A 21,671-nucleotide genomic window follows, 5' to 3' on the forward strand; every position below is an offset into this window, starting at 1 on the left:
TTCAAACCGTTGCCAATACATCTCCCTACCTAATTCTTCTTCCTTGTGGATTATCAACTAATTCATTCCCGGCTATACTTTTGTGACCGGGAACAAACGACGTTGCTTATTTGTCAGTTGTTCCAAAGACCCTTAAGAACCTTGAGACGAGCTCAGTTAGTCACTAACCAAAAACACAAAATATTGCTAAGGTTTTGTAGCTTTGCTTTCATATTAAAATGTTTAATTTTTGAATAACCTTAACTGAAAACATATACATTAAACACCCCTCTCAAAATAATAAAATCGCATACATTTCCTAAAAGCCATTTCTTTCATTGCCAAAGTCGGGGCATTCTTAATTTTACCCGACCACCCCTTCAGATTTCGCGCCGTCTCTTTGTCTTGCTGCTCTGGCGTCAAACCCTTTACATAGTCATCCATACGCTGGACCATCTCTTCGAAGAAATGTTCATATTTTTGATCCATAACTTTTCGAAATTCCTCAAATCCATATTTGCGCAATGGAACTTCATCTGGGTGATCGCCACGATGACTTTCAGTGGGATCGAAACGATCCACGGTGCTACCAACACAATTATTCAGAGAATTTTCGCGAGTCTCTGGATCTACGCTTGTTTCGTTCTGCAATATGTCTTCGTCTAGTACCTTCTGACAAACTTCCTTACTCCATGCCAAAGCATATTCGGTTAAATTCTCCCAATCTTCAGTCATGGAGTCCAATAATTGATTGCGTGAAACCCATATTTCCATGTCTATTTCCGGCTTCTCAGTGCCATCGGCGTTGGTGCAGACAATCTGTGGTATAATATGTTGATATCTTCCTTAATAAATATTTGTATATTGCTTACACCGATCACCAGCAAAAACGCTGCGCAAAACTTGTGGATAGACAGCCCAGCCATTTGATTTAGAAGGTAATGGACCGCACTAATAAATTTTAATGATGTGTACCCTCCGTTGATTTAAGTTCAAATACAATTTCGAAACCTCAATTTATGCAATTTATTGAAGAACAACAAAAACAACAATATTATGTAGCGTAAAATAAGTTTGGTCTTAACTAAGACAGGTGTTGGGCCAAGGTGCTTATTTGTGGTGTGTGTCTGTGCTCAAATATGCATAGTTTGAGAAGAGTTTTACAAATTTTCACGACCAAATAGCTGCAGCATATTACGAAAGGAAATGTGAGTATAAACTCCGTGTCCAACAAAGTCAAAAATTTAATTTAAGTCTTTAAGATTGAATCTTAAACCCACGATTCACCGAATTGCGCACGCGTACTCAACGAGTCATCACTTGGAAATACTCACTAGTCATTTACTGTAATTTGTAAACGTGACGTCAACGGGCTTATCAGTTTTGTTACAAGGAGCGGAGTCAGGAACCAAGGTTATCATATAAATATTGTTTATAATATCTCTACATATGTATATTGTATATATGTATGTATGTAGATATGAATGAAATATTTGTATTTCCAAAACACATTCAAAATGCAAAACGCAATTAAAACTTATTCTAGGAAGTAAATCTGGGAAAGCGAATTAGATCATAACCCTAAAATACCTATACTTAGAAAAATTCGAAAATAGCTGCCATCTTGTTGGTTAATACGTTTTCAACATTTTTTATAATCTCACTAAATTAAATTAAAATTTAAACTACTATATTTTCGATATCACAATTTTTCTAAAATTTTGAATAACCTTTTTAAAATTGAAATATACAAAAATAAAGGGTATTTCAATCAGAGCTACAAAAGTTTGGAATATTAATGAAATTCTTTACATATTCTTGTAAAAGTACATTCGATGACATTATGTATGGAACTCGATTTCGTTTGCATCGCCACCACGAGCTCGCCTGCAGAAGCCTTGCAGAAGTCTAGACACTGAACTCAATCTTCGACGGTCTCGAATCATAAATCGGCCGATACTGTTGCATCATCAATGGCCGCGATTTCGTGAGATAACGCGTTCACCAAACTTGGTTTTCAATAAATCGATTCTGACAATCGCGGTGTAGCCACATATTGTCCAAGTCCATATCATCCGATTCGATCCAAAATATTCGGTTATGATTGACCGCTAGCGATTCCCATTCACAGTAACATGCCAGTCCGGATCACCACGGAAGAAGTATGGCCCAAAGACGCCGCCGGCGTCAAGCGGCTTCAATTCTTGCGTCAATTTGATCTTGTAATGATGATGCCCAACGCTTGAGAAGGACGTGTGGGACACTGATTTGGATCTTCCTCAATTGATGCGCTAGCGGCAGTAATATTCTCGACACTATGGGTACGGGAGCATTTCGTACCGTGCCTGTGGATTCAAATTTTGACACATGACGACCTCAAATTGGAAATAGCGCTCTTAAAGTTGAGGCCCCTGACTGCGAATTTCGGTAATAAATTTTAATAATTTTGACTCGTTTTTGGATCATATATCTTTCCATGTTAAAATGGCAAGCCAAGAGAAATGTCAAAAGAGCGGGAAAGAATATGGCGTCGGTCTACTTTTGTAGCGTTCATATTGAGAAACACGTTATATGGTATGGAATTGTTTAGAAATGTTTACAGACTTAAAATATGAACCACCTTATTTAAAAAGGGATCAATGATTTCAGATTATAGTTACTCAAAAGCGAATATGCCTCTGATAGACTTGTGTTTATGATGGGTAAAAGCACATTTTGCAGAGTCCTATCCAGCCGCTTACTATTGAAAGAACTTGAAATCGAATTGTTGCAACTAATATGACGCAACTCCGACAGTAGTTTGGCCGCGATTGTCACGCTCTTTTTTGTTTAAGTCAACAGCCGACGATTTCTGGTGTCAGTAAGAACCCCAAAAGTATGAGAATATTTGTCGAGGCTCCAAATTTATACGGTAAAAATTACAAATTCTGAAATTTGTTGCAGCTTGGCTTTGAACTAATCGAACATCGAGTGTAGGACATGTACCGAGTGTACCGGAGACAGCCAGTAACCGGCAGAGCTACGTTTGTTGATTATAAGAGTGACGCACACAACATTATCTGTTTTTTACAAGATCGCCGAAGTCACATAGCCATCTCTCTGTTTATGTAACAGGGTTAGAGTTATTTAGGGTTAAGTGTCCCACCGATACTTGACTGGTACGGACGTCAAATTATTGCGTCTTTTTTACTTTATCAATGCGATTAGTCATCTTCTAGACTGACATGAAATGGGCAAAGGATGGTACTGCAGTTATCTGGAAATCCATCTTCTCGACCGGCATTTAGCCTGTGCGAAGGTCTTTGGTCTTATCTGGAAATCCACTGATACGATCGAAAGTGTTGTATTATCTATTAATGGAAGGGGAATTGACAATGATAGGAGTTCAAATATTGAGGTATACTGGGAAGCCTTAAGAACGAGAAGGTTGCTTGAAAGAATATTTCTTTATTAGAAAGAAATCACATTTTTTTATAGATCAAAGACAATCTCACCATTTCTCTGAAAGCCAAAGACCCATAACGGTCAACTCGCCTAACTTGTGTCTAATTACTAAAATATACTAAAAGCAGTTTGCAAAAATACTTGCATTTTCAAACATTTTATTTTCCAATATAATTAACTTAGAGCATTGAACAGCTCGCACACTAAACACCTTCCTCAAATAAATAGAATCGCATGAAACTTAGAAACTCTATCTTTTAGCCCGCCAAAGTTGAGGCATCTCTAATTGACCACCCTTACAGATTTCAGGCCGTCGGTTTGCTTTGCTGCTCCGGTGCCAAACCCTTCGGATATTTACCAATGCGCCGCAAAATCCCTTCAAAGAATTCCTTATTTTTTCGATCCATATCTTTTCGAATATCATCCAAGCCATACTTAAGCAATAGGAGTTCTTCTCGATCGTCGAAATCGAAAGGTGACAGGAGGCGGCCAATACATTTTCTCTGCAATGTTTCGCGAGTATCTGCTGCTTCAGATTCGTCAGGTGCTTCACTTGTTTTGTTCTTGTATATAAGTGTATTTAGATCTTCGTCATTTATCTTCTTGCATAATTCCTCAATCCGTTTAAAAATATATGCTTTTAATGTAAGGGCCTCGTTGCGTATGAAGTTTAACAATCCATCTCGGGAAGCAAATATTTCCGCGTCTGTTTCGGCGTTTTCCGTGCCATCGGCTTTGATGCAGATGACCTGAAGTGTGTTGGAAAAATTAATTTATTTGTTTCCTTAGTAATTATTATAATTATAGTTATTTCAATATTTCTTACGCCGACTACCAGCAGCAATGCAGCTAAGTACTTGATAGAAACTGCAGTCATTTTCGTCTTCGACTTTACTAATTGCTTCCAACGATCCACACTCACTACTGATTTTATTCCAAGCACATTTTCGAATGCCTTTTATGCTTTTTTGCAACAGTGTTATTAGCAATTCAGTATGCATTTATGTCAGTTTGGTCTTAGTAGCTCTGGCAGTAGTTAGGCCGCTGTTCTTGCAAGTGGTGTGCGTCTGTGCTAACTAACGAAGTATATGTGGAGAGGTCTACTACAGCACATCTGTTAGTTATGTTAAAAAAATGTCAGCGACGTTATAAACTTCTTAAAGTTGTTTAAGCTTTTAATGGTTTTCATATTGAATTTTGAACCCACAATTCACCGAATTGAAAACGTTAGCTAATAGGCAGATATACCCTAGAGATCGGTGGTGTGAATAAGGTAGGTTATAGCATGATCTTTATCAATTTTTCTCCAAATCTGCGAAGAAGCCTAGGTTATCAATTTAATAGTATATACTTATGTATATTCATAGTATATAATGATGAGCGTGGGCAAAGAACTATTATAAAATAATATTTTACCATTATATGTAACATCAGGCAGGGGTAGGGTTACCAAATAAGATTAACTTCGTACTAACCACTGTAAACACAACTAAGCTTATAAAAAATTACAAGCTGGCATTTTTGTTCTGATTTAGATATATTTGAACCTCTTCTTCTCTATCCGCGTAGACACCGCTTACGCGATTATTGGCGAGTTAACAATAGCGCGCCAGTCATTTCTTCTTTTCGCAACGTGGCGCGAATTGGACGACGATTTCAAAGCAAGGTCCTAGGACCTAGAGGTGTTATAAATGCTCCTTGGTACTGCAGAAGTGCTGATATTCATCGATATATAAGGGCGAATACAGTCGGAGTCAGGGAGGTGCCCACTACAAAAGGCTTAATGCGCATGTGAACGAGGAGACGATAAATCACACACAGTTTTCTTGCTGACATCCTTCCACCAACGTAGGAAGCCTCACTTTCCCATGGTCTCGAATAGGAAGAGTATTCTCTGAAAGGATTTGTTTATATTCTAACATTGAAAAAAACGTCCTACTGTGGTTGTAAAGGATCTTGAAAAACTGATCATCTTCAAAAGTTTTCTACAAATATTTGTTATTCATCTGGTAAATTATTGGTATCAGACAAGATCCAAGGCAACTGCAGCAAGATAATGAAGTAGACGAGTTTTACAACTCATAATCAAATGTTATGCTTGAAGAGTTTTAATTTCTCTAACGATTATCGATTTATATCAGAACCAGCATGCGTTTAACAGGAGTACTACAAACCTCACACAGACAGCAGAGCGAAATCCCAATTGACAGAATAGGCGGAAATTTATGGTTTTTAAGTGGATTCGGCAGCTAATAAACGACTTTGAAAATTAAATATTTGTGATGAATCTACCGAAAAGAACCCCAGTGTTCAAATCAGTAGTGTGAGGTTAGAGGTATTATTTTAGCTTTCACTTTCTAGAGTGTTGAAATAATATGAATGGTAGAGAAGTTCTCGCCTCTAATTGAACTACATATAACGATGAATGCAACAGAGAGAAATATTTATTTTGCTTAAAAATTCTTTCTATAATACAATTAATTTCAAGTGGACACATTAAGCACCTCTCTCATAATTTGCCGTTTCAGTCCAGATTGTTCGATCGTACTAATCTCTTCTAGCGATGTGCACTGTCCGCTGATTTCGTTGCTAATGCAGCTTTCAATGCATTTTTATACAAATGTTTCTATAACAACAACAATAGTAATAACTTTACCATTTTCAACTTTCATAACTTGGACAGAAGTTAGGCTGAGGTTTTTGTATGCGGTGTGATTCTTTGCTAAATCATAAAGAAGTTTTTGGACTTTTCCCAAGTTGTCAACATAGATATAATGGTTGCTGTTTACTAAGTGACTTCAATAACACTCAGTGGATTGAGCAGTATCTTCTACGATAAAGCACGGAAAGTAATTTCTCGAAAGTTTTGATGGTGTCTAGGTTAATTTTTGCACATATAATTCACCGAATCGAAGACACCAACTTAATGAGTCATTGCTTTGAAGCCAGGTCATGCAAATGAGTCAAACGTCGTCAAGTTTTTTATCAGTTTAGTCACAAGATCGGAGTCAGGAACCAATGTAATCATATTTAGTCATACACGTAATCAAAACACAATTGACCATTGATGTACAAAAATTTATTATAGTTAAATAAAGTTGATTATAGAGATGCCAGCTTTTTAAAATTTGAAACAAAACATGAAAAGTGAGATGCAATAAAATGTGTAATATATTACAATGTGTTCTATAATAAAGCTTATACGAGTTAAAATTCAAAAATTGAGCTGAAGAACAAGTTGGTCAGAGTTGCTATCTGTTAACAATTAAATGTTCAACTAAAATTTTCAATTATCGGTTTAGTTATTTCACTCGTTTTGGTACATCAAGTGTGTATAATATATATTAAGTTTTTTCACTAAAACAGAGTTGCCACCGCAAGAAAAGATTGCATATATTTATAATTCTATTATTTTAATTATTCAGTGGTTTTATTTTATTTGTTGTTTAATAACTGGCTTTAAACGAGTTTAAAATAAAAAATATTTACAACAGAGTTGCCACCTGTTTACAATTATTTTAGTTTATTTCCTAAATTAATTAAAGTAGAACATGAAATCATAACGCTGATATTTTTAGAAAAAAATAAAAAAAAGTGTTGCCACCTTTTTGGTAATTAAATTTTAATATTTAACGCAATCGCTATAAATAAATTGCAACATTCGATATTTTCCAATCGCTGGAAATAATTAAGGAGCTGATTTAGTTATATATACATAAATTTGTAGTATCCGTTAGTGTTGCCAACTCTTGGCGATTTTAATTTCTGTGCAGTTAAATAAGCTTGCAATATTATTAAACTGCTCGCACTCTAATCACTTTCTTGCAGAAAATAATAACGCATAAAACTTCTAAAAGTCACTCCTTCCGTGCCGAAGTTGAAGCCACCCTAATTTTATTTGCCCACCCTTTCAAATTTCGCGCCGTCGTGTTTCTTTGCCACTCCGGTGTCAAACCCTTCAGATATTCTTCGATTTGCTGCAAAGTCTCTTCAAAAAATATTTCATATTTTTGCTCCACAACCTTTTGAATTTCCTCCAATCCATACTTAAGTAACAAAGGTTCATCTGGACCATATACATTATCACGACTCGCTGTGGGATCAAAACGATCCTCGACACGATTAATACAATTTCTCAGAATTGTTTCGCGAGTAACTGATTATACAGATTTCTTGGACTTTTCACTTGCTATTTTCTTGTATAGCAGTATCTCTTCGTTGTCCATCTTCGTGCATAATTCCCCACTTCGTCTCAAAACGTATAAACTTGATTTAACAGCCTCATTATATATGGATTTTAACAACTGATTGTGGGAGTCAAGCATCTCTAAGTCTGTTTCGGAGCTTTCAGTACCAACGCTGTTGAGGCAGACGACCTGAAGTGTGTTGGGAAAATTAATTGATTTTTTTCGTTAATAATTATAATTATTTCTATTCGCCTTAGGCCGATTATCAACAGCAATGCAGCGAAGTACTTGATAGACACTCCAGCCATTTACGTCTTGGACTGTACTAATCGCTTCTAACGATGCCACACTGTCTTTTTTGATTTTTGCCAAGTTCAATTTCGAATGCTTTTTAATGCTAATATTCCAAAAAAGTCAATAGCAATTCAGTATGCCATTGAATATACATATACTATATTAATTTGGGTTAATAACTTAGGCAGGAGTTAGGCCGCGGTTCTTGTAAGTGGCGTGCGTCTGTGCTAACTGACGAATAATACATATATGGTTATTGTGATATGCTATGATAGAAAATATGAAAACTTAAAAAAAATCAGCTACGTTAAAACTTCTTAAAATTGTTTCACGATTTTTGCGGTTTCCGTATTGAACAATCAACTTCCAATTCCCAAAAACGTTCGCTAAATGACCGAGATACTTAAGAGGCCGCTTAGGTGAATAAAGTAAGTGATGGCAAGGTCTTTATAAGTTTTTTTTTTAAATCAGTGAAACGAACCTAGGTTATCAACATAACCGTATATGTGCATTTGCCTATATTCAGTTATAATGATGAGTGTGTGGAAAGAGCTATTAGAATATATTATTTTACCATATTAGATAAAATCAGGCAGGGAAAGGCTTAACAATTATGTTGAATTCCGTTCTAACAATTTAAAATATAAATAAGTTTGTGAAAAATAACAATCTGGCAGTACAAAAAAAAATATTTGAACTATAATTTCGAAAATTGTGTTGAGGATTCCTTCTGACCTGGATACAGTTGCTTGCGGCTGTGTAGTCTTACTTTATTCACAGCATACCCTAAATGAAATTTATCAATCTTCAAATTGGACTGATACTATACAAAAGTAAAATTCAAATATCTGTCGTAGATGAGTTCATAATAATCGAACGCTTGGAGAGAGGAACGAATTTCAAGCGATCAGCACAGTAAGCTTCAAATTCATATAAAAAGGTGATTTTTGTAATCTTTAGCTCTAATCATCGGTTGACAGTGGAAAGTTGAATAACCTGTTAGGGCACAACCACAAACTAAAAGAATGAGTGAAATATGTTCAAGCATCTTGCAAGGGTTAAACTACCAAATTATCTCTCCCAAAACCAAGATAAAAACACCAAACAGTCCCCAGCTTTATAGCATGAACGCCATTAGGGCAATGGCCTGTTAAAAACACCTCAACTAGTGAGAGGCTAACCTCACTGAGGGTACAGAGATCACTAGATCTATTAGAATCGATCTTGGACCAAAATGCTTTTGGGATAGCGCATGTACCGTTGGTGACCCAGCGCTTGCCAAGCTCCAGCAAATCCCAGCTATCTAGTAGTAGAACACAAGAGGATACGGGAGCATCGACTCGCTCTCATTCTACCGATAACGGTTCTAGTGCGCCTTTCTTGCTAGCTCATTAGCTTTGTAATTTCCTGCGATTCCTTTATAGCCTGTCGCCCATACCAGTCTTATCACAGAGACAGTCGATGCTATTGATAGCAAGGTTAGGCACTTATTGACGTCCTGTTAATGAGTTCAAGGCCAGTATCACCGCTTAGCTGTCTGAGTGGATGGTCACTTCTCCTTTGAGTGAATAAAACTAAAAAAGAGTTATTTTATTTACAAGATCGCCTTAGACACTTAGACATCTATCTATTTATGTAAGAGAGTTAAAAGCATTTGGGGTTAAGGGTCCCCAACGATACTCGACTGGTATGGACGATCAAATTATTGCGCCTTATTTACTTTATCAATGCGATTAGTTATCTTCTTGACTGCCCTAAAATCGGCATTCAGCACTAAGCCTTCCACAAAGAATGCTGTCTAATTTCCTTAGCCTGTGTGAAGGTCGTACCACGGTTATCTGGAAATCCGTTAGTAAAATCAGAAGCACAGTATTATCAATTAAAGGAACTGGCATTGACATGCTGAGACCTTAAGAAATGCGGAATAAAGGCAGCTTTAAAAACGAAAATAAGATAAGTAAGATATAGAAAGATGTCATGGTTTCCGAAACCCAAAGATTGTCACGATATCTCTGAACGCCAATGGCAAAGCGAAGCAAATCTTTGCATCTTTGATCTTCAATCGAAAACACGCAAAAAATAAATAATTTAGTTCAACTGAGACTATCTTTAGTGTAAGCACGATCAAGCGGAAAAATTTTCGACTTTAATTAAATTGTGCTTGAGTATGAATATAGCAGAAATGAAGAATGAATTAAATTAACAAACTCATAATTAATAAAATTTACTGTCAAAAATTTGGAAAATGTCTTGCAAATTCAAACATTTTATTTTTGAATATCATCATCAGTGCTTTAAGACTATACACACTAAACACCTCTTTCAAATAAATAAAAGCGCATACATTTTCTAAACGCCATTTCCTTTTGTGCCAAAGTAGCGGCCTCTCTAATTTTACTTGACCACCCTCTCAGATTTTGCGCTGTCGTTCCGCTTTGCTGTTCCGGTGTCAAACCCTTCAGATATTCATCAATTTGTCGCAAAATCTCTACGAAGAATTCGTCATATTTTCGATTCACAACCTTTTGAACATCCTCAAATCCATATTTATGTAATAAGACGTTCTCAACACGATTACTAGAACCACTATATGTGGGATCCAAACGATCATCGATATGACCAATGCAATGCTTCAAAGCCGTTTCGTGCGTCTCTGCTACTTCAATTTCCTCAGATTCTCTGTTCAAAGATTCTTTGCTCGTTTCGTATTCGCCTATGTCTTCTTCGTGCATCTTCTTACATAAATCCGCACTCCGTTCGAAAATATATTCAGTTAATTTAAGGGACTCATTAATCATGGACTCTAGCAATCGATTGCGGGAAACAAGTATTTCCATGTCTATTTTGGGGTTTTCATTGCCATCAGCCTTAGTGCAGACTACCTGAGATATGTTAGGAATTTTTATACATTTTTATTTTTGCCGTTAATCATTATTTATAATTGCCTTACACCAATCAGTAGCAACAGTGCAACGAAGTACTTGTGGTTAGACCATTCAGCCATTTTAGTCAGGAACAATTGCACCGTACTAATCTCTTCTAGCGATCCACACTCACTGCTGACTTTATACTAAACGCGATTTTCATTAACTTTATATGCAATTGATTCAACAACAACAATAACGATGCAGCATATAGCTAAATTATTTTCTCCTTGACAACTGTGGCAGTAGTTAGGCCCCAGTTCTCGTAAGTGGTTTGCGTCTGTGCTAGCCTACGAAAAATACGTGGAGAGCACAATGAGTTTGTACCGCAGAATAACCGCTGGCTATTATGAGATACTTTTTTATGAAATATATTTACTTTATGCGAAGTGCTTCGTAACGAAACGAAACGTAATTGTTCACGATTGAATTTTGAACCCACAACTTGTCGTTTGCCAATGTTTGCTAAATACCAGAGATACTCAGTAAACAATTAATGTAAATAAGGTACGTTTCCTCAAGGTCTTAGTTACATTAGAAGATTAAAGGAGCGAGCTGAGGTTATCAGTTTTAATCATATGCAAGCATCCTATATAGAATATATAGCAGCTATCTTGATAACTATATAACGGGTGATCCAAGTAGAGTTTATTTTTTGTTCAGTACTGTTTGACCTGAACAACGTTTCAACTTTAAAAATCACGTTCTATTAAGAAAGTGCTTTGCGCGCTTTGCTTCACTTATGGTCACCATAATCGGCCTGCTAAGCGAACTATTCGCAACAACATCGTCTATCTTGAGACCTGAAACGAAGCGGGATTGTCCGCATACATTTTAGATTTTATATATTCCCACAGAAAAAACTATATTTTTCTCACTTCGTGCCGGACGTTGTCTATTACGGCGAATATTATCCCATAATGAATCCATTGGACTCTACGGATGGACCATCTGAGGCGTAGACCAACGCTTGAAACAAAACATAAATGCTAAAGAATATTCCTTCGAATGTTAGTAAACATTTCCCATTAAGTTTGCAGTTTTTGTTTTTGTTTTCATCAAAAGAAAAGAAGGAACATCGAATGGATCATCCTGTAATATAATGTTAAGTAATATTTGTATTTTTGCAACGCTTTCCGAATTGCAGCGCAATTAAAATTATATTACAAGTATTTCCGTAAATAAATCATAATCAGTAAACATTTATAGATAGTGTTTCCAGAAGCATTCTAAAGTAGACTTGAACCGAAATATCAATTTTAGTGGCAATAAAATGGTGTTGATCCAAATTAAGCAGCCAATTAGTTTTAAAAAATATGTAGCAGTAACTCCCTGACATTTTTGGGGTATCAAATTTGATGAACTAAAACTAAATTTATAGACTTGAAAGCCTCTCTGTTCAATGAAAATAGCAACTATTCCCACCGAAGAATGTTGTGTTGCTCCTGTTGGACTAAAAGTTAAAGGACTGCAGGCTCAGGGTTATGTTAGAAGCATTTAAGGGCTATGGTATTTTTACATGCGAAGATGCAAACCAGGTTTCGAAATCAAAGCCAAACTAGAACACACTCTCGATCCTTAGAATTTGGATCTATCGTGTCCAAAGCTCAACAGTTAGATTGGATTCATGTGTAGTTTGCCAAGAAATTTGCTTTATATTTACTTAAATGTTCGAAAAAGTCCATTTGCCGACTGTGGAGAGCATAATACTTCTAGGAACTTCCTACAAAATATCAGCACGGACACAAACCATGAACATTAGTAAAAGCTTGGTCACACTTCTGCAAAGATGTAGTCATAAACTTTATTTTCCGTTTTTGCTAAAACGAAAAATTATTATTTAAGTCAGCCCATTATCTAAATATAAGTTAGATTAGGTTAAACTGGCCGGCTATCACGCCATACACAGACCTACTGGTTCTTAGTAATGCCAGATGGAGGTTCTGTTTAACTTGAGGTGAAGAATTCGCTACACTGGACGTCAGCGTTTTTTGCGAACTTTTACAGTGACTTGATGCCGTTTGATACTTCATCCAGTCTTTCGAACTCCGAAGCTTTCAGATACTTGAGTCGAGCTCTAGATAATGCTAGATAAACGCATAGGAGGTATTTCAGCGTCTCTCTCATATTAACTTCTCTGCAGTTTCTGCTTGTTCGCCCATCCGACTCGCAGGTGATGCCATTAGGTTGAGACCTGTCACAATCGATTTATTGAAAACCAAGTTTGGTGAACATGTTACCTTACGAAATGGCCCAGTTAATTGGCCGCCTCGGTCGAGCGATTTGGCGCCGTTAGACTATTTCCTGTGGAGCTACGTCAAACGTATGTTCTGTGCCAACAAGCCGGTGACGATCGATGAACTTCGTACGAAAATCGAAAGTGAAATTGCAGCAGTATCGACCGCCGAATATTGCGTTCAGCGCCTGGACTTCTGCAAACGGACCCGTGGCGACCATGCCAAAGAATTCGAGTTCCATAAATAATGGCCTCCAATGTACTTTCACAAGAATAAAGAATTTCAGTGATATCCATAACCGCACTTATTGAAAAACTCATTATAAACCCGTCATAAGCGAATGATTAGACTGAAAACCAGTCATACCCGTACGTAGGGAAAAATATTGGACTCGGGCAGCTTTCAAAGACTGGAAAAAGACAGCTTCACACATATTTTTAGAAAATTGGAGAAGAGGACCGAAGCCCTACAACTTGCGTGAAAGCCAAGCGAAATTTTAGACGCAGGAATCCTTCAGGGTATCATGTCTTTAATCTGAAGCTGAATGAAAGAGTTCAATCTGCTGAACTGCATACAGAGCAGGAAGAAACAAGTTACCAAACACACTGTAATAAAAGATCTAGTAAAGAGAATGCCAGCAAAGTGTCAATACATCACATTATAAACATTGTTCCAAAATCGGTAAGCTGTTCAAGACAGGATTGTGGGTTAGGCATTTTTGCTAAGTGTTCGGAGGGACTGGCAGGCAATCAACTGCTATGAGCTGCTCCACAACTCTCAAACTCTTAACTCGCACCTGTATGTTCAGCAATGGGACCTTCTAAAGTAGGGCCAGCATTGGAGAATAAGTGAGGAGTTGTACGCCATTAGGAATATACCAGGCCGCACATCAATAGTGGCTCAGCAGATGCTCTGAAAGCTTGGTTAGCAAGTCCCATGCAACCACTTCAGCATATGCTCCGGGAACTTGATTAGGCAAGTCCGATGCATGCACTTCACGGCTTGGACCTGGCGTAATTATTATCTGTACATGTCTGCATTAATTTGCTGGTGTAACATTCGGCTCAAGAGAATTTTGTAAAATTTTCGTTTGCGGGTGTCTTTGAGAATGACAATACGAATTACCTTAAAAGTACCAACAAGTTATCGTACAAAACGATAAATACTCGAACCGAATTGGATTATTCCAACTACGTCAAGTAAAATCTTCAATATATGTAATGCAAAATTATATATTTATTTTTACTAGAACTTAATCTTGACAGAGTTTTGTAATTTTACTTGTATTTTTAAAACCAAAAATATTTCCGTTTACCTTTGCTTTAAAGCATTTAACAGCATGCCCACTAAACCCCTCTATCAAAATAATAAAATCGCATGCAAGTGTTATAAAATATGTTTTTCATTGACAGAGTTGGTGCGTCCTTAATTTTATCTGACCATTTGCTCAGATTTCGTGCCGTCGTTCGGGTTTGCTGCTCCGGCGTCAAACCCTTCACATAATTATCCATTCTTTGCACAATATCTGCGAAGAATTCTTCATATTTCTGATTCACCATCTTTTGAATATTTGCAAATCCATATTTAAGCAATAGGGTTTCTTCGGATTTGCTACCATAACGATCCTCTGAAGGATAAAGGCGGTCCACAACGCGTCTACGGCAATTTTTCACGACAGCGTCGTGACTCTCCAATTCCTCACTCGTTTCATTCCTGTACATCTCATCGTCAATTAACTTTTCACATAATTCCTCACTCCGCGCAAATAGATATTCACCTAATACAAGGGAATCATTAAATATGGAGTCCAACAACTGATTGCGGGAACCAAATGTTTCTATGTCTATTTCGGGGTCTTCAGTGTCATCGGCGTTGATGCAGGCGAGCTGAGATGTGTTGAGAAATTTTTTATATATTTTTGATCACTATTACTAATTTATATATATTTTTCTTACACCGATCACCAGCAGAAACACTGCAAAGGAATTGTAGATAGGCACTCGAGCCATTTGATTCGGAATAACTGGGCTGTAGTTATCTCTTCTAGCGGTGTGTACCCACTGCAGATTTGACTTTAAATGCAATTTCGAATGCGCTTTTAACAAATTTGTGAATAACAACAACAGCCAAAAGATGTACATATATATATATGTATATGAGTTTTGCTTTAGTAGCTTAAAGAAGAGTTGGGCCCGGCTTCTTACTTGTGGCGCACGTTTCTGCTAACTTACTAACAAATATGTGAAGTGGTTTACCAGTTTTAGCCGCAGAAAGGCTGTGATATGCTACGATAGATTAAGGGTTAAACACAAATTCTTGAGAACTATACATTTTTGCACCAATTGCCTGTTGAGTTTTGAACCCAAAATTTACCGAATTGAAGACGCGTACTCAATGAGTCATCGCTTGGCGTAAACAGGGGCTATGAAGATAATAAAATTAAGCCACGTGACAGCCAGGTAACTATCAGTGTCTTTATGTTACAAGATCGCAGTCAAGAACTAGGGTTATCAGGTTGTTATAAATATGCATAGATCCATGTTCATATATACTCGTATAGTGGTGCCTGTGGGAGTTTGAGTTGTTTATTTTTTATCAATGATTTCAGAATTGCAACACAATTGAAATTTTATTTTAGAAAATAAATCATAAATAATAAATAGGCATCGATAGCGTTGCTAGCCAATTTAAATTTTGAGTCAGTTAATAAAACGGTAGATACAGCAAGTACAAAGGTTAACTTCGGTTGTACCTAAGCCTTAATATCCTTCACAAATGACAAAGATTCCTTAAAAGACTTGATTTTGATGGGCCAGTTTGTATGACAGCTATACGCTATAGTGTCTCGATCTGAACAATTTCAGCGGATATTGTAACATTACCTCAGATAATGACGCGTACCAAAACTTGTGAAGATATCTCCAAAACTGAAAAAGTTTTCCATACAAGCCATTGGTTCTGAGCGTTCAGTTTGTATGGCAGTTACATATATGCTATAGTTATCCGATCTGAGCAATTTCTATTGATATTGCAATATTGGTTAAGGCAATGATCCCTGCCAAATTTCGTGAAGATATCTCGTCGAGTGAAACAGTTTGCCATATATGACTTGATTCCGATTGGGCAGTTTGTACGACAGCTATAGTTGTCAGATATCAACGGTTCAGACAAGCAAGCAGTTTCTTAAGGAGAAAAGGATGTGAGCAAAATTTCAGATCGATATCTAAAAACTGAGGCACTATTCTGCGTATATATCACATTGAGTGCCAAGGGGTTTTGACGAAACCTTCCCCGGGTGCCAAGCACATTTTTTGCTATAAACTGGTGTAAAAGTAGAAAATATTCAGTTCTGCGCCAATCCCGGATGATTTTGTGGTTTATTTTGTATTTTATTTTTTTTTGTCGCACGTTTCCTTACGATATGGCACTGCACGACGGAATAGCATTCGTAAAAATCGATGTCGTACGAAAATGTGCGACGCGATTTTTTTGCTATTTCTTATTTTTTTCTTTTTACGCATTTTCCTTTACATTTATTTAAATTTTTTATTATATCTGTTTTTATTTTTCTTTATTTTCTTTTATTTTTGTAGATTTGAATTAGAAAAATGGCGAAGCGAAACCTTAGAGATCGTGAAATACGTGAAGCGTTAGAAGGAAGTGTTGATGGTAGTGATTTTTCTTGCGATGACTTGATTAATGAGAACTGGCTACCAGGTAGTTTGGACACTGACTTTGATAATAACAATGATACTAATAACAGTGATAACATTTATAACATCGATACTGAAGATGACTGGGACATGGATGAGGACGAACCAACAGCATTGTCAAACGTAGTCGATTCTTCTAAAACAATCAATTGGACTGAATTTAGTTCTCGTCAGAAAACTTTTACATTCACTGGGGGATCAGGCTTGCAACAGTCTATTCCCTCAGATATTTCCTGTTTGGATGCATTTCTCCTATTTGTTGACAACGACGTTATTGAATTAATTGCATCAGAAACAAATAAGTATGCGGATGAATATGTAAATAAAAGTGCTGTTACCAGAGTTTCTCGAAAAAAAAAATTGGATACCAACAACAGATTTTCAAATGAAAAAGTTTCTTGGCCTTATGTTGTGGATGGATTTGGTGAAGGTCGGGTGTTTAAAAGACTATTGGTCCAAAGAAGAGCTCTACAACTTTTCAATTCCGGGGAAAGTAATGTCACGCAATCGCTTTCAGCTATTGCTTAGTTTCATGCACTTCTCAGGCAATAACTCAATTATACCAGGTGATAGGCTTGGTAAAATAAAACCACTATTGGACATGCTACAAATGAGCTACCAAAGAATTTACGTATCAGGTGAAAACATAGTAATTGATGAGACCCTTATTCCATGGCGAGGCAGACTATTATTCCGACAATATATACCAAATAAAGCTCATCCTTATGGTATAAAGCTTTTTAAGCTCTGCTCTACCGAAGGATTCACATGGTCAGTGAAAATATACTCCGGAAAGTCATTAAGTGGATTGAGAGAAGTCGGTTTGGCTAAAACTGTTTGCGAGGATCTGATCATTGATTTGAAAGGTCAGGGTCAGGTTATATGTAGACAACTTTTACACAAGCTATGAATTGGCTCGTTCAATGCTTGATCAAAAAACACATGCGGTCGGTACACTCCGTGCCAACAAGAAACATTTCCCAAAAGAAGTTATGGTTGCTCCTGTAAAGAAAGGCGAAGTAGTGGCTAGAGAAGATCCCTATGGTATAGTTATTCTAAAGTGGAAAGATAAAAGCGATGTCAGAATGCTATCCACGAAACATGCCCCGATAATGGTATCCATAACAGATGGAGCACGTAATCCTGCAGAGCCTTCAACTAGTCAAGGAGCGAGACGTAAAAGACGAGCAACAGAAAAGCCACTGGCTGTGGTAGAATATAATAAGGGGAAATCAGGCATTGATCTTTCCGACCAAATGGTTTCATACGCAAATACCCTTCGCAAAGGGTTAAAATAGTACCGAAAGCTGGGAATTGAACTTTTACTTGGACTTTCCGTGGTAAATGCCTATACTTTGTATAAAGCAGCTACGAATAGAAACATTAATATGCGAACATTCCGTCAACGCGTTGCTAAGGGCCTACTAGATCTCACATCCCCGCTGCCTGTATCGCAATCAAAATCACAAGAAGAGTAGATGAAAATAAAAAAAACCATCCGACGTGCTTGTGTTTTATGCTACGCTGAAGCAAAAAGAAAATTTAGTCGAAAGGAAGCAAGAAAGAATATGAAAAGGACAACTACGTACTGTCCGCAATGCCCCAAAACTCCCCAATTGTGCATTGATTGCTTTCCAAAATAGACACATCCAAAAAATTAATGTAAAAAATCAATGTAATTGAAGTTATCATATCCTAATTTTAACTTTTCAATATCTTTTTTATACTTTTTTCCGAAATATCGAATGAATTCCAATAAATTTTCAAAATTAAAAAGAACCTCCGGGCTTTTATCATAAAAACCGCAAAAATGAAGATATCTCTATGCAACTTAGACCAAAATTTAGGACAAACATTAGGCTACTAGAAATACATTTAAAAAAACCATGTAGCGTCAACCAAAAACACATGACAATACCTAAGGCCAGACAATGCCTGTCGCACGAAAACGTGTAGCCATGGCACTCAACGTGATATAGACAGACAGGCGGACAGACGGTCGAACGGACGGGCGGACAGGCCAACGGTCATGGTTTAATCGACTCAGCTGATCATTGATATATATGTATATATAAGAATGTCAATTAAGCCATGTGTTTTGTTGTCCCGCCGTTTATAGGGTCCCGTCCTTTATAGGGTCTCCTTCTGAGAAATTCAAACTTCGTGGCAAACTTGTAAAAACTCATACGCTTCATTGAATTAGAAAGACTCCTTGGAACTTGCTACCGAATTTTAATGCAGAAAAGAACCACAGTCGGGAGTAAAAGCTTGCACAAACTTTTCCAAAAGCTGTTAAAATTATTCAGTGAATGCATCTTTTCATTTAGATAATATAATATATGGGTTAATATACTTCAAAATTTAACAAAGAATCTCATAAAATCTTTAAAAGTCTCCATTCTCAGCTCCACATCGCTTTCAGCTTTCATTTTTGCCGACCACTCCATCATTTTTTGGGCTTCCACCTCGTCCGTACGACGCTCTTCTGGCGTCAAATGCGCCAAAAAAGCGTCGACGTCCTTGACAAAATCACTCATAAACTTAATTTGCTTACGCGTAACCCTGCGCTGCAAATCGTCCAGTCCACTTCTCTTCAACGCACGTTCAATTAGGTAATTTTCCGGACTAAACTTACGTCGTGGATTTGTAGTGTCATGCCGTCTAAGTATAGCTTCGAATTCCTGATAAATCAACGACTTCGCAATAAGATAAAACAAACGGTTCGCTATATTGCTGCGCGTTGGCGGCTCCTCTTGCTCTTTGTCGACGACTTGCCGCACGAAATTCTCCATAATGCGGCGCTCGGCCTCCATGAGATCGCTGTGTGTACGCTGCACCTCCTCATCGGCCAAAACACTCTGCACCAGCGCTTTGCTTTGTACCAATTCATAGTCGGTTAGCTTTAGGTACTCCTCAATCATTGTGGCGAGCAATTGTTCACGGCGATTGGCTAAACCCTCCTCGGCGGTTGAGGCGAACGCCCAGTTGACAAGCTGGAAATGTGAAAAAATCGTTTGTAGCTCATTTTCTGATACATTTTTTTTTTATTCCAAGGCAATGGATGCAAACTATGCCGACATTTACATACCACTCCCAGCAGCAATGTTAAGGCAAGCAGCAGCTTAAAGCGTTGACAGGGCTTGGCCATTTTGTTTTCGTGCACCTGCAGCCGTTCTTCTTGGATGTCGTAAAGCGAAATGTGTGTTTACATTCAAATTTAAACTGACAATGCCCTCAAATAGGAAATGTTGTCTGTCAGAGCAGTCACACAACCGAAATGTCGGCCGGCAGAAGCGATAACACTCAACTCGTTACATACTCAGTTGCAGCGCTGAGTAGAGTTTTGCTTGGGCGCTTATCAAGCTGTCGCTGAGATCGCAGAGGTCACCCTGATTGCTGATAGTGGAAATAAATAAACACATCTGCATTTCTGTATTCCTATATACATATTTACAAATTGATTTGTTGAGTATATGTGAATATATTCGTTATGAATATGAAGTCACCAGTGTTGAGTAACCACTCAAGAGTGAAGAGCGCGTTTACTAAAATCTATCACACACAGTTGGAAGTTTTGAAATTGCTCGTTGGATAAAAACAAAAAACAAAAGAGGCCCAGTCTTAAGGTTATGAGGGAATTAAGCATAAAATTAACATTGAATCAATGCTAAAGTTATACGGGAACGAACGGACCACCAAAGTTCCAATTTAATCCAATATATTAGTCAACGAGTATCCCTTGTTAGGTAAAGAATCTTTTAAATTGAGTAACAAAGCATTGGAAGATCATCTTGAAAAAAAAACATTTTCATTGCTGATCAAAGAAGATCCTCAATACTTATAATGATTTCTTGGGGCTAAGAAGTCAAAGTAGGACACAATGTGTAAGTCTACGAAACAAAGATAAGATGGTTTTAGAACAATGGAGGTATATCAGGAGACACTTAATTATGAATAATATATAAAGAAACAGATAAAAGTGGATGGACCTTTACAAAGCATTTAGGTCTCTTTGTGGATATGAAGTGCTATTTCACGATAAACCTGCAATGCGTTCCAGGACATAGTGATATCAGTGGAACTGTGAAGCAGACGAATTCAGCAGAACAGGCATCAAACTACAATTAGACTCGGAATAAGGAAGTTTTTTGCCTCCTACTTGCAGATATCTACAGGTAATCGACAAACATGTCATAAATTTAGCTGAGTCTCGGTTGAATCAGTCTCTGCTCAACAAGCAGCCAAACGTGGCTTAAATATGTAGAATATGAGCCGCACATGTCAACTACTAAAATTTAAAAAGAAAAATATAAGGACTTTAGGAGGAGTTCTAACAGATCACAGACAGACATGCCACCAGACTGCGAACGCCATATAACGACTATTGTAGAAGCTGTGAGGTAGATGAGAAGTAGACTAGCAAACATCTTCTAGGCGATTGGAAAGTTCTATATAGGAAGAAATCGCAACTATCAGTTTATGTTTCTTGACGACGACGTATCGCAGGTTGCTCAGATAAAACTTCTCGTACTGATGAATTTAGTGTGAGGGAACTTAGGCCCGGTTATATCACAATGGGCCTTTTAAAGACCTAGGTGCGTCGACAGACAGCCACCCTACCTATCTACCTAGATACCAAATCACAATGGTATTTTTTAGGCAGATATTGGAAGTGTTTTCTCCAGACTGGATAAGGAAATGAAGCGTATGGGTCTGTCGTTTTAACGAGGTCAAGACGAAATATATTCTGTCATCAAACAAACAGTCATCGCATACTCGTTTGGTTCACACGTCGATGTTGACAGTCATAACTTTGAAGTCATAGATAGTTTTGTCTATCTTAGAACCAGTATTGAATTGCAGCTACTACTTTGGACTAGGTAGGCAATTGAA

The 21,671-nt window shown here is 37.3% G+C and overlaps 5 protein-coding genes across 5 annotated transcripts; all 5 read right to left on the bottom strand.

The window, feature by feature from the left end:
* Positions 1–213: 213 nt before the first annotated feature.
* Positions 214–973, bottom strand: LOC120771494. Its single transcript, XM_040099542.1, has 2 exons — positions 852–973; positions 214–798 (listed from the first exon to the last, which is right to left on the bottom strand). Exons 1-2 carry the CDS (start codon positions 903–905, stop codon positions 259–261), a joined length of 594 nt encoding a protein of 197 aa, XP_039955476.1. The 5' UTR covers positions 906–973; the 3' UTR covers positions 214–258.
* Positions 974–3,561: 2,588 nt separating this feature from the next.
* On the bottom strand, positions 3,562–4,389 carry LOC120771495. The gene is made up of 2 exons (XM_040099544.1): positions 4,250–4,389; positions 3,562–4,172 (listed from the first exon to the last, which is right to left on the bottom strand). Exons 1-2 carry the CDS (start codon positions 4,298–4,300, stop codon positions 3,729–3,731), a joined length of 495 nt encoding a protein of 164 aa, XP_039955478.1. The 5' UTR covers positions 4,301–4,389; the 3' UTR covers positions 3,562–3,728.
* Positions 4,390–10,141: 5,752 nt separating this feature from the next.
* Positions 10,142–11,161, bottom strand: LOC120771491. Its single transcript, XM_040099539.1, has 2 exons — positions 10,855–11,161; positions 10,142–10,786 (listed from the first exon to the last, which is right to left on the bottom strand). Exons 1-2 carry the CDS (start codon positions 10,906–10,908, stop codon positions 10,214–10,216), a joined length of 627 nt encoding a protein of 208 aa, XP_039955473.1. The 5' UTR covers positions 10,909–11,161; the 3' UTR covers positions 10,142–10,213.
* A 3,145-nt stretch (positions 11,162–14,306) lies between these two features.
* LOC120771488 lies at positions 14,307–15,139 on the bottom strand. The gene is made up of 2 exons (XM_040099536.1): positions 15,021–15,139; positions 14,307–14,951 (listed from the first exon to the last, which is right to left on the bottom strand). The coding sequence occupies exons 1-2, from the start codon at positions 15,072–15,074 to the stop codon at positions 14,412–14,414; spliced, it is 594 nt and encodes a 197-aa protein (XP_039955470.1). The 5' UTR covers positions 15,075–15,139; the 3' UTR covers positions 14,307–14,411.
* A 3,914-nt stretch (positions 15,140–19,053) lies between these two features.
* LOC120771490 lies at positions 19,054–20,053 on the bottom strand. The gene is made up of 2 exons (XM_040099538.1): positions 19,867–20,053; positions 19,054–19,771 (listed from the first exon to the last, which is right to left on the bottom strand). Exons 1-2 carry the CDS (start codon positions 19,924–19,926, stop codon positions 19,133–19,135), a joined length of 699 nt encoding a protein of 232 aa, XP_039955472.1. The 5' UTR covers positions 19,927–20,053; the 3' UTR covers positions 19,054–19,132.
* Between the last annotated feature and the right edge of the window lie 1,618 nt (positions 20,054–21,671).

Source organism: Bactrocera tryoni, chromosome 3 (assembly GCF_016617805.1).
Source record: "Bactrocera tryoni isolate S06 chromosome 3, CSIRO_BtryS06_freeze2, whole genome shotgun sequence".
NCBI lineage: Eukaryota > Metazoa > Arthropoda > Insecta > Diptera > Tephritidae > Bactrocera > Bactrocera tryoni.

What these genes read in the sequence shown, in the direction of transcription:
- LOC120771494 (XM_040099542.1), bottom strand. Translation starts at nt 905, where the DNA reads ATGGCTGGGCTGTCTATCCACAAGTTTTGCGCAGCGTTTTTGCTGGTG. An exon ending in CGTTTTTGCTGGTGATCGGT is followed by an intron (nt 799 to 851) that starts GTAAGCAATATA and finishes ATTATACCACAG; the next exon opens with ATTGTCTGCACCAACGCCGA.
- LOC120771490 (XM_040099538.1), bottom strand. Translation starts at nt 19,926, where the DNA reads ATGGCCAAGCCCTGTCAACGCTTTAAGCTGCTGCTTGCCTTAACATTG. An exon ending in TAACATTGCTGCTGGGAGTG is followed by an intron (nt 19,772 to 19,866) that starts GTATGTAAATGT and finishes TCACATTTCCAG; the next exon opens with CTTGTCAACTGGGCGTTCGC.
- LOC120771488 (XM_040099536.1), bottom strand. Translation starts at nt 15,074, where the DNA reads ATGGCTCGAGTGCCTATCTACAATTCCTTTGCAGTGTTTCTGCTGGTG. An exon ending in TGTTTCTGCTGGTGATCGGT is followed by an intron (nt 14,952 to 15,020) that starts GTAAGAAAAATA and finishes AACACATCTCAG; the next exon opens with CTCGCCTGCATCAACGCCGA.
- LOC120771491 (XM_040099539.1), bottom strand. Translation starts at nt 10,908, where the DNA reads ATGGCTGAATGGTCTAACCACAAGTACTTCGTTGCACTGTTGCTACTG. An exon ending in CACTGTTGCTACTGATTGGT is followed by an intron (nt 10,787 to 10,854) that starts GTAAGGCAATTA and finishes AACATATCTCAG; the next exon opens with GTAGTCTGCACTAAGGCTGA.
- LOC120771495 (XM_040099544.1), bottom strand. Translation starts at nt 4,300, where the DNA reads ATGACTGCAGTTTCTATCAAGTACTTAGCTGCATTGCTGCTGGTAGTC. An exon ending in CATTGCTGCTGGTAGTCGGC is followed by an intron (nt 4,173 to 4,249) that starts GTAAGAAATATT and finishes AACACACTTCAG; the next exon opens with GTCATCTGCATCAAAGCCGA.